The following is a 17227-nucleotide window of genomic DNA, read 5'->3' on the forward strand; positions in this document are numbered from 1 at the left end:
GTAGCAGGAGCAAAACTGTGAAACACACTTCCCCTATCTATTAGGCTCTCTCCTTCAGTAGCGGTTTAAAGTAGCAGCAAGGCTGAAGACCCGTTTTTATGGCTTGGCTTTTAACTCTGATTAGATATTGCTGATCTTTTACATGATTTTATTCTAATTTTACTTGTTAGTTTTTAATTGATTTTGTTGATTCGTCTGTTTTAATTTGTTTCTGTGAAGAACTTTGGTGGCATACCTCATGCCTGTAAGGGGCACTCTAAATAAAGATTGATTGATTGATTGATTGATTGATTGATTGATTGATTGATTGATTAAAGGGCAGCAGTAACTCAACAGGTTGAGCGGGTTGTCCAGAAATCGTAAGGTTGCAGGTTCGATCCCGGCTCCTGACAGAGAATTCTGCTGTTGTGTCCTTGGGCAAGACACTTAACCAGCCTTGCCTGCTGGTGGTGGTCGGAGGGACCGGTGGCGCATGTGCTCTGCAGCCTCGCCTCTGTCAGTGTGCCCCAGGGCTGCTGTGGCTACATAGTAGCTCATCACCATCAGTGTGTGAATGTGTGTGTGAATGGATGAATGATACACTGTAGTGTAAAGCGCTTTGGAGTCCTTAATCTGAGAGGTGCTATACAAGTGCGAGTCATTTATCATTTATAAAAGGATGTGTGAATACTGAGTAGGTGCTTTTATAGGACACACCATGCCGGCAAATCGGCGTAATATTACCGCAGTGGTGTGTCTATAAACGTGCCATGCCGGCATGGCATTGAACGGATATTGCAGCATTCGTTCCGCCTCGCTTGGTAGTAATATTGCTGCATCAGCCCCTCGCCTCTTGATGGCTAAATGCGTGTCAGTCCCGCTAATCCCTTTGGAGCAACTGTGGGAGGCCCCCCGCAAAAGAGGGCGGTCGCGTTAGTCACATATACTGCGCGCCAGGTGCCGGCCGGAAGGAAAGCCGGCTGGACGGATGCGGAGTTCATGGAGCTTTTGGCCGTGCGAGCGGACGAACAGATTAGTCGCTTTTCTTACGGGTACGGTGAGAAACAGCCAGCTGTTCAACAGAGTGGTGAAAACACTGGCTGAGCGGGGGTTCAAGCGGGACAAAAAGCAGGTCACATCAAAGCTAAATGTCCTGAAAAAGAAATTTCATCAGTCTGACGTGTCTTCCGTCTGACACTGAATGCGCGACCCTGTACATCACATGCGGAGGGGCCGCCCAGCGACCTCCCTATATCCCGTCTTGGTTGGAGTGGTGTCTGATGGCAGTATATTCTAGCTTCAGCATTGCTACTATAAATGCCAAAATCCTCCCCAGAGTGCCGCGGCAAATCCCGTTTTGAAAACGCTTTGGTCCTGTAAAAACAGCTAGTGAGAGCAGCTGGGTTGATTAACAGATGTAGGGAAGATGTGAGTTTCAAATTGAAAGCAAGAAAACCGAGGGAGACAGTTGTTAATTGACACAAAAGTCCACTTTCCACCATCAGAACTTCTGGGTAATTTTACCAGGCCTTAATGGCATGCTCGTGTCTCCATTTCACCAAACCCTTTCTGGTACCAACCACGTACCTGAACTGGGGTGTGTACTTGAAAATGGCCCAGTATGTGGTAAATGCTGATTGGTTGCATCTCAGAGGGAGATGATATTGGCAGATGTCGCCAAATAACCAGCATTTCCAATCGTTGATTCTGAACTCCCGAAAATGTGGAAATCCTTCCACATCGCAATACTTTACGCTGTTTTGTTGTCTCCTAAAGAGCACTGCAAAAACGGCTTTTCAAGTCCCAGTCCCCTGAATGGGTTAATACATACTTTTACAGAATAAAACTTTTTTGATGATATGTGTGTCTGTGGACACCTTTTGGCACCGATCAGTGATGCCACTCACCACCAGAATGGTCATGATATGCTGACATCTTAGCACAGGCCTGAAAGGCAATATTTTTTATGAAGACACAATGGCTGAGAGGACCGAACCATCGTATTTCCCCATCACCTTCTTCCATCCCAGAAATTGCCCAGAACTCCTATAGAGGAAACGCGATTAAAGGGAAACAAGGAAAACACTGAAATATGACAAACGATTCATTGAGTAATTCAAGATTTTCTATCTTTTCTTCTGTAGAAGTGCCCAGACATATGCGTGTTTAGAAGTGTCCAGGGGAGAGCACAACTTCTATGAGCGTTTAGGTTCAGAACAGCTGGTGTAGCACGCTTATATCCAAGAAGTACTCTATGAATCAATAAATGATTCAAAAGAAAACTCGATTAGTAAAATATTAAATTTAAGCAATACCACGAAAAAGCTAACAAAGATTCTAAGTAAATCCAACGATTTTACTGGCAACATAAATTAAATATTCTAACACCTAAAACCATGAAGCTTATAATCTTTGTTTTACGAGGTTTATCAGAAATGATCAACGCAAAGTTTTTTTAGTTGAGGTTTTCATCACAAATCAGTAAGGTCGATAGTCTGGACGAATGATTTTGTTCTATGTGTTATTGTTTGCCTAGCCACGGTCCATTGGAACCCTGGGCAGTCTGGTGCCGGTCCAGTCACAGGGCTCTAGCCGTTTGGTGGACAGGATGTTACGCAATACTAAGATGGTGACGGCTCATTTGAAATGGCTTTGGCATCAACTTTGGACTCTTTAGACTTGGGCTTTTCTTTGAGTCAAGAGCAGATAGAGGTACTTAAGTCCTTTATTTAGAAAAATGATGTATTTGCGTCATCTTCAACAGTGTATGGCAGACTGCCCCGTTGACCGACATCCGTAGCGGTGAATACGTCACATTGTTTGTTGTCCAATAGCATGCAGAGGCAGGTTGAAAGACAACCGTAGATTCCGCCCCATGACGGAGAGCTGTCCATAGGTCCGATTATCTATTCTGCCAGGTTAGAAGGCCACACCATTGGGCTATAAAATAACATCACTTCTGTCAGGTAGGATCAGTGTTGAAATTGTGTAAACAACCCAGAGAAAAGAGACCAAAGAGCTTGCAAACCGGGGTTAAAAACAAACTAAATACAACTCCCCCTTTTCCTCCCCCTACTTCCAAACCTGTCTGCTGGCTCTTTATGATCAGCCCCGACATTAGAAGTAGACTGTAGTGTTTCCTCCTTTTATCGCTGTCATTTAGAGCACAAACAGCAGACACAACAGCTGAGTAAACCATCATCCAACCCGATGTTCACTCCTATCTTCTGTCTGCATTTTTCACACACACACTCAGAAGCCATCACTCACCCCAGCAGAGACTGCACACAGGCTGCTGACAGACATAAACTCGCCTAGCCTCCATCATCAGACAGAAATGGCTCCCTAGAGGTTTGATTCGTCTTATTCGCTTTTATCATCACCAGCACAAAATTGGCTGCTGGGCATTGTCACTTTGTGTATGTGTGGTCTTGTATTTACAGCTTTGAGAATGGCGTTTCTGCAATGCTGTGTCACAGAGGTGTGGAGAGAAGGATTAGATGGTATCATAGTAATATGATGCACTTTTAACGCTCTCCATTTTGGCACCTGTTTTGTTTTCAGTTCTGAAGTAAAAAAAAATAATAATTAATGATGCAATTTAAGTAAAGAAATGCAGTTGAGGATGGGGATTAATGACTGTCATGTTGTGTGGTAGATGCCTAACCCACGACATACAGAATCAGTCCACAGAGTCAAAGAAGATCGCAAACAATAATTTATTAGAAAAGGAGAACAGAAGGAGCTGCTAGGAAGTCTAGCAGTATTCGGCAGAGAAGCGAGGTTCGGGTGTGGAGAATCCTGGAGGAACAGGGAGAGTTAGGTCTGGCACTCGGAAATCTGAATGTTGGATCTGATGGAACTTACAGGTTGGAGGTGAGACCTCGTGAGAGAGGGAGGAGTGACCGGTCTGGGGAGGGCAGGAGGCTTACGGGAGGCTGATGAGCTTGGAGTCCAAATGAGGAGGGAGCTGAGCATGAAGGGTAATGGTGATCCAGGAGGGAGGGTGGGCAGCCTGGAGTGGGGAGACCAGAGGAGGACGCTGAGAGACGAGTGGACAGTGAAGAAACCAGGTTGGTAGCAGCAAACGAGGTGAACTGATAGGTGATATCTGCAGGAGGCAAAACAAGCAGTCAAAAACACAGAGATCTCAAAAATCAAAAATCCATAACCCAGAAATTCTCAAAATCAAAGCTTAGTTTGGATTTGGCTGTTAGGAGAAATACCCAAGTTGAGTTAATCATCCAGCGAAGTGAAGGCGTCTCTCAGGAGCTTAAATATCCCTGGCCAGCTAATCAGCAAATTACCTGCAGCCTCCCAACTTCCAGGCACGCCCACCTGCAGAGGAGAGATGAGACTCTACACCAATTAGTGTGTGAAAAAACCCCAGACCGTGACAATGACAACCAAATTAAATTTGTCTTTTTGATAAAAAGTAAATGGAGAGATTAAAGGAACAAAATGTTTAGTGATACAAAAATGTTGAGCAAAGATATGAAACAACTACTTAATTAAAAATTCATTAACAATAATTCCATACTCTTAGCTTCCTATTTATTTTATTTTTTTGGGCACATGTTTTGATTAAAAAGCTTTTTTTAAGTTATCAAACAAAGAAGAGTAAGTGGTTTACATAAATGTAAAAGCTATGAACCTGTCAAAGTTAGACAGCATGTTAGTGCTTTGGTTTGTACTGAAGCACCACCAAAAGAAAAATGTTATGGGGTTGAGGCCAAAAACATTTTAGCAAAAGTGTTTCACTTTAAAATGGCATTTGGGGTTATTTTGATTTGTGTTTCTGTGTACATGGTATATAAAATTACAGTCGTACCCCTATAGATGTCCTTCTGAACAGCCTTTCTCTGGGGAAATATAGTTGTAGATCACATGTGTCAGACCAAGGCCTTTTTATGTGGCCCGCGAGATAAATATCAAAAATATATTAAAATTGAACGGCTGGCCGATTTTACCGCAAAGACTACAACTTCCATGATGCTTTGCAGCGTTAGCGCGGAGCCAAATTGCCCTCTCCTTTGGGTTTTTTTTCCAGCGTCTGCTGCCGGTGTCTGCAGCTCTGCTGTCTCGGACAAACTAAACACTCCTCTCACTCAGCGCCGAGTTTACTCAGCTATTTGCCGACGTTGAAGCCCAGAAACGGAGATTTTAACCGCTCAGTAATGTGTTCACGACTGAAAGAGAAAGTTTTCCAACTAACTTCCAGACAGAGCTGATATAACTCCAGCGATATATCTATATATATATCTATATATCTATCTATATATCTATATGGATGGATGGATGGATGGATGGATGGATGGATGGATGTTTGTTTTATATATATATATATATATATATATATATATATATATATATATTTATATATGTATATATATATATATATATATATATATATATATATATATATAGATAGATAGATAGATAGATAGATAGATATAGATATTAGCCGTTGGGCGATGGGATGAATGAATCAACCATCGGTGATGGGCTGAGCTGTTACGGTTGTTTTTTAAAGGAGGCAATTTGTTTATTTTTATTTGTTTGTTGTCGACGAATATTTCACACCTTACGCACAGGTAACAATCAAGAAAAGATCTCCATCAGCGCATCTGAGCCTTTTCTCACCTCCTCCGCCTCTGGCTGCTGACAGTGCGTGCGCAAGCGGCGTGCTGAGGAGGCATTTGGAGAGCGTCTGTGACGCACTCGACATCGTGCACTACAGCGCGGCGTTGAATGGAAAACGGAAACCTTTCTATCTTTCAGAGTCTGGAAGACTTCTGGTTATTTCATTTGGAGAAATGTTTCCTGATGTAAAACTTTGGCTAAAGTATCACTCGTCGTTATTCGGCACCTGCTTCAAGTATGTCAGCAGAGCACGGATCCATCCAGAACATTATTTAAACAGCCATGACTCTGTCTGAGCAACACATTCTCACTCCCAGCACGTCAAAAACAAATGCTTGGTCAGCCACCCTCCACGTCAGACCCAGACCCGGTGCCAGAGGACTTCACCTGGAGGGGCAATGGGTTTTTCTGGGGGGGCCCAGTAATAAACCGTGTTTTTTTTTCAACCCCTTTGCATGTTGATAATCTGTCTGGTGGACGTTACATACATATACTTCCGGGTCAAATCCGTTGTTTTGGATCACCAACTTGTTCTACATAACTAACTGAAAAGCTAAGATTCTTCATTGTTTTATTCCGATTATGTATGCCAATTAAAGATGCAATCAAAACTTAAGACAAAGTAACCAATTTTACTGAACCAATACTTGCAACTCACTGTTCTTAGCTGCGCCTGCGCACCACAGAGTCACCATCTCAAAACAATCCTAACGTCCAGTTAATGTTCTCCAATAACGTACTTAGTCCAAAAGTCTTCTTCCAAATCCTGCCCTGCAATCGCGGTGGAGGGGTTAAAATGACGCAATTTCGCCGCACGGAGCCGTGCGGACCTCGCGGACGCGTCAAGCATAAACCAACCTTTAGGTCTGTCGATGACCGATGACCGGTCAATCTGTAGGTGAAAACTGACCACTTGTGGACATTACAGTAGTTTTATCAGTACAAAACTGTGAGCACACCTTTCTTCTTTGAGGGTCTTGTTGTTACCTGAATCTCTGGCAGACTTCACTTTTATTTCTGCAGCTCATCTTTTTTTTGTCCTCTGTTCTTCTATTTTTGTATTCCAGCTTTTCTCCATAGTGATCTTTGGCTGCATTGCCAACGAAGGCTACATCAACCGTCCCAACGAAGTGGAGGAGTTCTGCATCTTCAACCGGAACCAGAATGCTTGTAATTACGGTGTCTTCATGGGCTCGATGGCCTTTCTCTGCTGTGTTGCGTTTCTAGCTCTTGATGTCTACTTCCCTCAGATCAGCAGCGTCAAAGACCGCAAAAAGGCAGTCCTGGCTGATATTGGGGTGTCAGGTATAGCCACTCTCATTCATAAAGATTCCCTTGTAACACTGACATTGAGGAATTATCGTCAAAATGCTACAATAAAGAAAAATGTATCATGTTAATACCTCTTAGGGCTGAACCATTTTATGAAACAATGCTGAGGTTTAGTTGAACATGAGCGTTTCTCAGTACCTAAGGACACTGGTACGTTCTTGTGTACTTGACAAGTATGGTCTTGGAAAGTACAGTAGAAAGTCTGTTCTGCCAATTATGGGAGGACAAGGAGGGCTTTTGGAACAAAACATTACTACGTTGCGCCATACCAACAAGTGGCTCATAAAACTACCTGACATAAAAGTAAAGTCTAGTTTGTCCAGGAACTTTGACTGAACTTTCCTTGACGTGTACTTAGGATTGGAACAGTACTTGGGCCATTGTTGGTGACATTTCACAAGGATGTGAGTACACAAGTACTCAGTAGTAGTTCAGACAAGTATGCATATTGAGAAAAGGCCATGGTACTGTGATAATCCCAAAAAGCAAATGATTAGCTACATGCTACATATTGATAAGATCGGTTTTTGTTCCTAAAATGAAAGCACGTGGTCAAATCTGACTTCCACGGCTGTATGGGATGCAATAACACGACCAACAAGGCTGGAGCTGTGTCACACAGAGGTATCCATTAAAAAATACTCTGTGCCTTGTCAGTGGATTGATAGATAGATGGAATAAAGTGATTGTTCGCATCTTTTGAAGTGGAGTTCTAAGGAAAGGTTATGAAAATTTAATATACCTGCTGTAGATGGTTCTTTGAATGGATTCAGTTTGGAAAAACAGGGATGTTGTGATACATCGGTTGAGCAAACAACTGGTCATAAACAAATAATGTCTTAAAATAATTTTGATCACTAAAGTTTCATGAAATTGTATGTGAATGCTATTATTTTGCCATAAAATTCACATTTTTATTGTTTTTCTAGCAGAATTATTACAATCCAACTAGAAGTACTAAAGTAGTAGTTCTACAGCTAAATTCTGTCACCAAAAAATAAATAAATAAACTACACAATCCTATTTGAATGGACAATGAACAATAGGTGTGATGTCAAATATTTTTAAATCAAATTTGTCATTTTAAGGTGACAACAATCAACTGCAACTGGCCCTACTTGGACTGGCCTTTAGCTTGTCAATCTAGTCATGTTCCTTCCACTGAAGGTTGTTCAGAGAGCTCTTTGCTCACTTATTAATTATTCATAAGCTTTTTTCAGGAACACTCTTGGTTTTTGTTGATTTTCTCTTCTATATACAGATTTGAACGCAACACTCCGCTCTTAAAGAACAGCTTTTTTATCTTGCTCAGAAAAGAGATTTGTAGTTAAACTGTCATCACAGGAAAGTAAGATGAGGTGTGAAAGAGATGATAGGAAGACAGGTACCCTTCTCGCACTAACAAGATGTGCTTTGGTCTGTCTGACAGCGGCTTTCTCTTCTTCACTGCACTTCTCCTGCAGGGAACATAACAAAATGGTAGTCAAGCACAGACTATTTTAATGAGATCGTCTCTGTCATAGACAAGATTCTCTTTCCCTGTTTTCATCATGCACACACACGCCCTTTTTTCTCACCATATGCACTCAGAGTAGTTAAGTGGAACAAGGGGACAGCTGGTGGCTGATCAGACCGGGATGTTGGAGGAAAGTACCACATCTGATGCTGTGGTAATTTCACTAATTGATGTTGTTTTACAGGTGTTGCTCAATGAGGGTCCACCTCTGGGGTTTTGTTACTAGCTGATTTTGTTAATTTGTCTTTTTCTAGCGATTCTCCAGACTTCTTGTTAATGTGCCCAGACTTAACTGGAACATTTTAGTCTTGTCACTGCCTGGGTTATTTAAAGGTGTGGAACACAGAAATATTTTTAGAGGAGCCATATTATGGAAAATCCACTATTTTTTTTTTTTTTAGCTTTTTACCATGTTATATTGTCATTCCCTCATGAGAACCCCAAACCCGTTTTGGATGCATTCATGCATTTTTCTGCCTCAGCTTCATTTTTGGTGATGTAAAGATTTTTTCTGCATTCAGGAGAAAGTAGCCCACTTGCGTCACCAGGCATTTCTCCTCCCCCTGAATCTGGTCTGGTCTCAGTTCTGAAACCTGGATATTCTGACAAATTATGTCTTCATTGGGGACAAAACACTGCTGTATAAACCATGCGTTCTCTCTACAATGATGCACGTAATGGCCGGCACAGGATATGTGTGTTAGATGACTATTGTTTTGTAACAGACTTGGTAGTCCAGTGGTTTGAGTGCCAAGGCAGGCACTTTTACTGCTGCACTACCAAGACCAACACAGCAGGCTCGCCTAAGATGCTATTGTAGGTGCGTTTTGTCGGAGCAGGAGTGGGCGGAGCTTCACTAAAACAAACCGTTTTATTTCTGGGTACAAATTCAGGCTGATGAAAATAACTTGCATTTAAGATAAATGACATCTCAATAGTGCCAACAGTAATTTTTTATCATATATTGTGACTACCTTTGTGCTCAAAGGTTTAAAATATGGAACCTTTAAATTTTATTTCTGGTTATAATCGGTCACTCTGAGGTTTTCATGCAGGCTGAACATGAAAATAGTCTCCTACACCTATCTCCTGTGTAAGTTTTTAAAAGAAAATAGATGGTAAAACACTAGGATTTGAAAATCCAGACAGATCTACGTCACACTGTCACTTAACATTCATGGACTCACCCATCTTGGCTTGCGACTGGGAAGGCTGCTGTTTGTTTATCGTCCAGGAAACAGTAGAGAGTGCCTCGGGTAGTAGAAGCTAACTGTTAGCATTAGCAACTCCACTACACGGCTGAACTTCTTCACGCTTGTGATGTTTATGGAGACAAAACATCAACGTTGCAAAGCAAACAGAGTCGGTAGTAGTGTTGTGCTCCTTTTAGCCAATCAGAGGCAAGATGACCACATATCAGGAAATAAGACTCAAAATCCTGCATTTCTGAAGCTCAACTCTGACGCTACTGTCTTCTAGTTCCTGAAAATGGTGCACCAGCCTTGCTATAATGTTATTTTTTTACTGATTAAACCATTTACCATCACTTTCTTGTGATATGCGCCCCAGTGAAACATTATTAATGCGTTTATTTTTCTTTTGTATTTTGAGAGATTGAGCTATAAAAAATAAATAAAGTTGCATTTTGTTGGGTTTCATTCCTTGTTTTAATCCTGATTATCGTTGTTGTTTTTCCACCCAGCGTTTTGGTCCTTCATGTGGTTTGTGGGTTTCTGCTTTTTGGCCAACCAGTGGCAGGTGACCAAACAAGAGGACAACCCCCTGAGGGAGGGAGGAGATGCTGCCCGTGCAGCCATCACCTTCTCCTTCTTCTCTATCTTCACCTGGGTAAGGACCATTTACAACTTTTTAACATAGAAAAGCATCACTATGTGGCGTGGCCTCTGCAAGGTCCCTTTTCCTGTTGTTCTTGTCTTGAGCAAAGCCAAAAGCCTTGATATAAATGATGTTCCTTAGCATTTGTGGACACTTGAACTCATGAGAATGTGGCTGTTTTTCCAACAGGGTGCTCAGACTCTCTTTTCTATGGGGAGATTAAAGAATATATCATTTGAAGAAGAATACAGCAAGTTGTTCCCCCCTCAGCCTCATCAGCCTTTTGTTTGACTCTGTTCTGGCTTCTTACCTCACCTCTTTAAATACTTCTGCAGCTGGTCACATGCATCCCTGGTACTGGTTAAGCTGGTTTAAGGCCACCTGGTAACACAAAGAAGCATTGTACCATTTCCATTTCTTATTATAAACCTGGTTGATATAAATCTTCCTGCCTACAGAGGGCCAAAAATTCCACTAAACAATAAATAGGTATGACATTTTATTTATATATATATATATATATATATATATATATATATATATATATATATATATATATATATATATAATGTGTTGGTAAATTAAAATCTGAAATAAATACACAAATAATGTATAGAATGTTTTATTTATTAAATGTGTCATAAATAATATATGTGATAATTTTTGCATTATTTATGGGACTAATTAATGGTTATTTTTGCTGTAAATCATAAATTTATTTTACCTCTCAACGTTGTCCACCACAGGTCGAGGGACTAACATTAATAACAACATTTGTTCTGATCTAAATTAAATGTTTTCAAATATGGCAGCTTACATCATTGAGGATTACTGGAGAGCATCAATAATTCATCAACACATTTCTTTGTTTAACCACAGATCCAGGGTCAGCAACTCGTGATTATATTTCGTCAGCTAGGTTGAAAATATCTCTCACTGACTCCTTAGGAATCTCCATAAAGGGAGCTGGCATGTTTGAAAAGGTTCCATTCAGACCAGAGCGGTCGCCATTACCAGCATTAGCCCCTCCCACTGACGGGGAGGTGATGGGGAAGGTTGACAGATTCATGATGTACACCAACACAGACCAGAAAATACTTTAATAAATCATGAAATAACTATAAATGATTTTAGACAATGACACATTTAGTAAATTATATATTTATAATGTTATTTGCCTATTTATTTTAAATTTTAGGTAATTAATTACATAGTTTTAAAATTAGGCAGGACTGCATTTATTTATAGTAATGTGTCACTTTTGCGCCTCCATACCTGCCCTCTGTTATTTGTGAGATCTCAAAAACAGGTGAACGATTTAAAGGTGAGCCTAAGACTTCTGTAAAATTTTCTGTTTGGCTTTAAATTAGGCTAAGAAATCATATAATACCTTTCGTATCATTGTTTTGGATTTTAGCCTTTTGACTTCAAACCAGGCGTGCTTATCCTGGCAAGTTATTCTATATGTATGAATATATAGTCAGGCCACGGTCCATTAAAGGCTCTCAGTCATGGTGCAGGATCTATGGTTGTCATTCAAGCTGTCACTGCATGCTGTTGGATAACAAATGCTGTGATCTACTCATCGCTATGGATGTTGGTCGATGAGGCAGTCCACCATCATTCGTCAAAGAAGATGCAAATACATCCTTTTGCTGAATAAACTTAGTTACCTTTATTTGCTGTTGACTCAAAGACAAGCCAAATTCATAATAGTAAAGCTGTTTCAAGCTGTAGCATCCCGCCCACCAACAGTGTTGTAATTGGCCCACCAACCCAATAGAGCCCTGTGATTGGACTGCTACAGATGTCAGTCAACAGGGCAGTCCGCCATTGTATCGTGGAGGAACTAATTAAAACATATTAAAAAATACATTGTTTTTAAAGATAAGCACTCTGTGATTGGTCAACCACAATGCTGGCCAGGGCACAAGGTTCCAATGGAGCATTGTTAGAAGGCAATTTTGCTTCAGCAATCAACAGTCTAGATTCCTTGCTAAGGTATGCTGGATTTTGCCGCTAACCTTTGGTAAGAGTCCATGCACATAGCTATACAACGTCAAATAACAAACCAATTAACAAACAAACCAATCCAAAGCAGTGCCTTCATAATCCAAAGAATCTTCATTGACCAGTCGACCAAGATTGATCAACATTGGTGACGTTTTCTCAGATTTTTAACGTGTACTTTGTCTCCAATGGCAGTCGTCCATATTTGGCTTTCATGTTTTGATTAAAAAAAATTACATTCAAAGTTTTGCCTTCAAACAGGTAAACGTTTATGGAGTTATTATCCTCTAAAACAACACAATTTATCATTTTTTAGGGGCATCTAAATCTTTCATTTGTAGGACCTCAGGCTCGAATACAGAATAAGATGTAATTTGTTAATTAAGGAGCTGTTGCTGTATTGTGCTCCCCTCTGACAAAGCCAGCTGTATCTCAGTGGTTTTAATACTTATGAAAAATTAAATTGTCTGGCTTCAGGCACCGACTTCAAACAGAATGAAAGGACTTTAAAGTGCTTTCAGTATCCGTGACTAACTACAGTTGAAAGGGTGAAACGGTTTAGCTAGTTCTTTAATGTCTCAAGTTTTGCATGTAAAATAAAAGTTTCTTGCTGGCACCCTACGTCTGGCTTTACTTTTCTGTTTGTTTTATTGAGATTAGTAGGTTGCTCGAAAGGTTTAGAGATGCAGTTTGTGGTGATGCTTCTTTAGAACTATTTATTTTAAGGGGTAGTAACACATTCAATTGGCTCACGCTGTTTCACATGGCAGCTCCTTAGCTGTTTAGTGACAAACACAGACTTCTTGATTGTCTTTTGATTTTCCCATTGTGGCCAAAAGTAAAGACAAGGTTTTGTGTCTCACTACAGAACGGAACAATGTGGAAATCACTTTCTGTGCTGCTGTCTTTAAAAAGAAACCCGCTGTGACTGACTAAACAACTCATTCAACTAATAAGCTTTGCAAGCTCCCTATCCTACTAATCAATGTTTTCTTCTCACTCTTTGTTTCTTCTTCTTTCCCAAACCCAATGCACTAACATTACTGCTTCAACATCTATCTATACGCCCTTCAACTGCCTTCCGTGCAACTTTCGCCACCCTTCCGTCTGTCTCCACCACTGATGATCCCTCCCCTAAGGCGGCCCAAAGCTTCTTCGCCTTCCAGAGATACAAGCTGGGGGCCGACTCGGCCCTCTTCTCGCAGGACTACACCGACCCCAACCAGGATGCAGCCGGAGCGCCCTACACGTCCTTTGGAGGCGATGACTTGGATAGCCCGGGTGGCGGAGGGAACCAGGCCAACAGCGACGGAGCATTTGACAGCACCGGGGGCTACCAGCGTCAAGACTACTGAGTTTCTGATATTCGTCGGTAGAGATTAAAGTTGCCCAACAAATCTAAATTGAGGCCCTATTTGTATTGTTTCTGTCACACTGAAAGTCAGAGTAAAACCCACCCAGTTTGTAGTTCATACTGGTCCAACTTTACCCAGTTCTGCTTTCACCCAGAGTTAAATGCAACAGTTCAAAGTCATGTCCGATGACAGACATGTTAAACACGATTGGTAACAAATAGTCACTTGTTTTGTTTAGAAACAGTCATGGTAGATTATCAGGGCTTGCATCAACACATCACATACACTACCACTCAGATGCATGGGGTCACATGGTAATTTTCACAGTTTCCATGGAAACACATGGACTTTGAATAGAAAATGTTGCAAATGAACAGAATATGCACTGACAAGCCCTAATTTAAGGTTTTTATAGTTTTATTCAACCCCAGTATTCATTAAAAAACACCTTTGACAGCAATTGCTGCTTGGCAAACATTTAGGCATTCTTATCATTTTAAAGGGTAAATTTGATTCCCCTCGTGCTTCCTGGAACATCTCTGGAAACGATTGTGGCTTCTCCATTACAGTGATAGATCTGTCTGAAAGCTTTTTATTAAAATGTTGCCGAGTTTCAAATCAGCTGTTGCATGTTTGTTTGAAAGCTCAAAACAACTGGAAAGAAAGGATTTTCTTCGGAGATGTGTCAACCTTTGGGGAAGTATTGGGGAAGGGTGTCGAATGCGAGGAAATTTCAGAACTCATTTGATCAGGTCAATTTAATCTTAAATCAGGATAATGACCCAAAACACACCAGCAAAATAATTCATCCATTGTCAAATCGGATTATCCACTCAGGGTCGCCGGGGGGCTGGTGCCTATCTCCAGCAATCTCTGGGCAAGCAGGCGGGGTACACCCTAGAAAGGTTGCCAGTCCATCGCAGGACAACCAGCAAAATCAGCAGTATTTAAAGAACAATCAGTCAAACAGAATTCCAACTGTTTCTGAGTGGTTGGTATAGTCTCTAGATTTGAACCTCATTGAGATGTTGTTGGAACACTTTGCTCTGGAAGCTCTCGATTTACCGGTCGATCTACATTCCCACCCTCATCTATGGTCATGAGCTTTGGGACCAAAAGAATGCGATCACAGATACAAGCGACTGAAATGAGTTTTATCCGCAGGGTGTCTGGCCTCCCTTAGAGAGAGGATGAGAAGCTCGGTCATCCAGGAGTGGCTCCGAGTAGATCCGCTGCTTCTCCACTTTGAGAGGAGCCAGTTGAGATAGCACGGGCATATGGTTAGGATACCGGGCATGTCCAACTGGGAGGAGACCCAAGGGAAGACCCAGGACACGTTGGAGGGACTATGTCTCTCAGCTGGCCAGGGAACGCCTTGAGATTCCTTCGGAGGAACTGACCCAAGTGGCTGGGGAGAGGGAAGTCTGGGTCTCTCTACTTAGGCTGCTGTTCTCGCGACCTGACCCTGGATAAGTGGATGATGATGGATGGATGGTATGGGTGAGAAAGGCTTGACCAAAGGCACCAAGAAAGATTCTGATCCGTCACACTAATACATCTTTTTGGAGATGCTTCAGGAAACATGGGGTGAAATTTCATCATACCTTGAAAAACTGCCTGCTAGGATGATGAAGGTCTGCCAGGCTGGAAATGCTGCCAAAGATGTTTAAGATAAAAAATAAAACAGTATTGAAGAAACACTTTCTTTATAATCTAACTCAATGGTGTCATTTATTTCAAGTTTGCTAAATTCCCAAATCAGAGTATTTTCATATTTCAGGAGAGGCTAGTTATCTCTCACCTCTGTACCAAGTATTAAAACTACAAACCTCTTAAGCCTGAAATCTTGCACATCACACTATATCCATTTGGGAATTATTTCAAATTTCTACTGGGTTTTTTTGTGAATTAGTTTGGAATATCTGCAGGAAAATATAGGATACAAAGACTATGCTTTTGATTGAAGGTGTTGGTGAGTTAAGGGAGCTGTATGGTAGACTAAGAGGTTTGGGGACATGATTACCCTATACCAGATCAGTACCTGTGACCACACAGTTTTGAACGACTGATGTCAAGTCAGTAGAATCAGTGCTGGTTGTTCCACTCACAAAACACTGAGCAGGAATTGAATTCACAGTATTGTCAGCAGATTTCAGCTTCTTCTGACTAAACCTACTGGTGTTTTACACAAAATCAGACCAGAGAGCTTATATGGCAAGGATGTATTCATACAAAGGTGTGTGTGTGTGTGTGTGTGGTGACCATAAGCATCTAAAGTAGCTGGAAACGTGCATTACTCGATTTTCCTGAACAAAACCTCTCTACAAATATATGTAAATCTATATCATTCTGTTTCAGTGTTTGACGGAAAAACAATCTGCTTTTACGGCATTATGCTAGTTCTATATTAAAAAACAGTAAAGAAAAGACAAATTAAAGAAATTCTATGGTCTTTTAGGTGTTGTGATCAGATATAAGGTGAGGTCATTCATGCCTCGTTTTTTTATGTTGCTTTAAAAATAGAAGTTTTATTTTGGGATAACAATACATTAAATATAACAAAAACAGTGACCAAATAACTTAAGTACATACATGTGTGTACTTTATACTTTACATCTGTGCAATTCATCGGTGCAATCATAGAAATGTGTGATGTTCCTCTGTATCTGTTTGGCAAAGCAAGGTAAGACTCAAGAAAAAGAATGTGGTAAAAAAATGTGTTTTTGATGTGTTTGATTTTAACCAATGAGAATAAAGAACATAATGAAAAAGATCAAAAGAGTTGGTGTTTATTTATTTAAATCACTGTTATCTTCCTGAATATAATTAAAATAGGTAAATGGAGTAACTCTGCTTAAGGAAGTTTAATGTAAGGATTAACAGATTAACTGAAATTTGGATCATTAATGTGCAATAAGTGTTGCCTAAGCAAAATTTTGTTGTGTGTTTTACAAATTAAGTGCAGAAACGTCTAAAAGGATGAACAATAAGATTAATTTGATAGTGTTTTGATCCAGTCAAGATGCAAGAATATGAGTTCTCCCTCTGCAAGACTGATAGTTTTTTTTTGTAAATGCAAAACTATACATATATAAATATATTTTCTTTTTTTTTATCTTTATTAACCAAATAAAATAGGTCAAAACTAATTTGTTTATTCAGGTGTTTGTTCTTTAAATTGTAGTTTTAACTAAAGCCAGTGGGTGGTGGTATTTTCAAAGCAACTCGGTGCAGTCATAAACAGGAAACTGCATTTATTGGATATTTTCAACAAACTATTTTTTAATGGCGTGAAAATGAACATCATCTATATGTGTTAAGGCATTTGTTCGTTAAATTTACATTTCTTCTCTATTTTTTAAGATGAATGAGCTTCAGGAGCCTGCTGCTTTCAGAAGCATCCGGAATTTATTAAATTATCGTTAACTAAAAAATATCTCAAGACAACAACCAGTGCAAATTTAACAAATATTGACTGTGTCATTTAAGCATATTTTTTATTCTTATTTTCATTTTGTATCGTTTTGATTCAAAATTAATGAAATTGTCATGAGTA

At 40.3% G+C, this 17227-nt stretch overlaps 1 protein-coding gene and 1 long non-coding RNA gene across 3 annotated transcripts in view; one reads left to right on the forward strand and one right to left on the reverse strand.

Annotated features, from left to right (window-relative positions):
• Positions 1 to 13837, forward strand: part of LOC129152289 (synaptogyrin-1) — a 107664-nt gene extending 93827 nt beyond the window's left edge. Inside the window, exons 2-4 of one of the 2 annotated variants that reach the window (XM_054744760.2) lie at positions 6690 to 6927; positions 10173 to 10318; positions 13456 to 13837. In XM_054744760.2, coding sequence (XP_054600735.2) covers positions 6690 to 6927; positions 10173 to 10318; positions 13456 to 13671 — 600 coding nt within the window. In that variant the 3' untranslated portion in view covers positions 13672 to 13837. Of the gene's footprint in view, positions 1 to 6689; positions 6928 to 10172; positions 10319 to 10495; positions 10795 to 13455 lie in introns of those variants that run through there. The other variant, XM_054744761.2, reaches the window with a different exon arrangement.
• On the reverse strand, positions 3680 to 3945 carry LOC139070390 (uncharacterized). The gene is made up of 2 exons (XR_011520919.1): positions 3847 to 3945; positions 3680 to 3780 (listed from the first exon to the last, which is right to left on the reverse strand). It is a non-coding gene; the product is annotated as an uncharacterized lncRNA (long non-coding RNA).
• Positions 13838 to 17227: the final 3390 nt, after the last annotated feature.

Source organism: Nothobranchius furzeri, chromosome 6 (genome assembly GCF_043380555.1).
Source record: "Nothobranchius furzeri strain GRZ-AD chromosome 6, NfurGRZ-RIMD1, whole genome shotgun sequence".
Taxonomy (NCBI): Eukaryota; Metazoa; Chordata; class Actinopteri; order Cyprinodontiformes; family Nothobranchiidae; genus Nothobranchius; species Nothobranchius furzeri.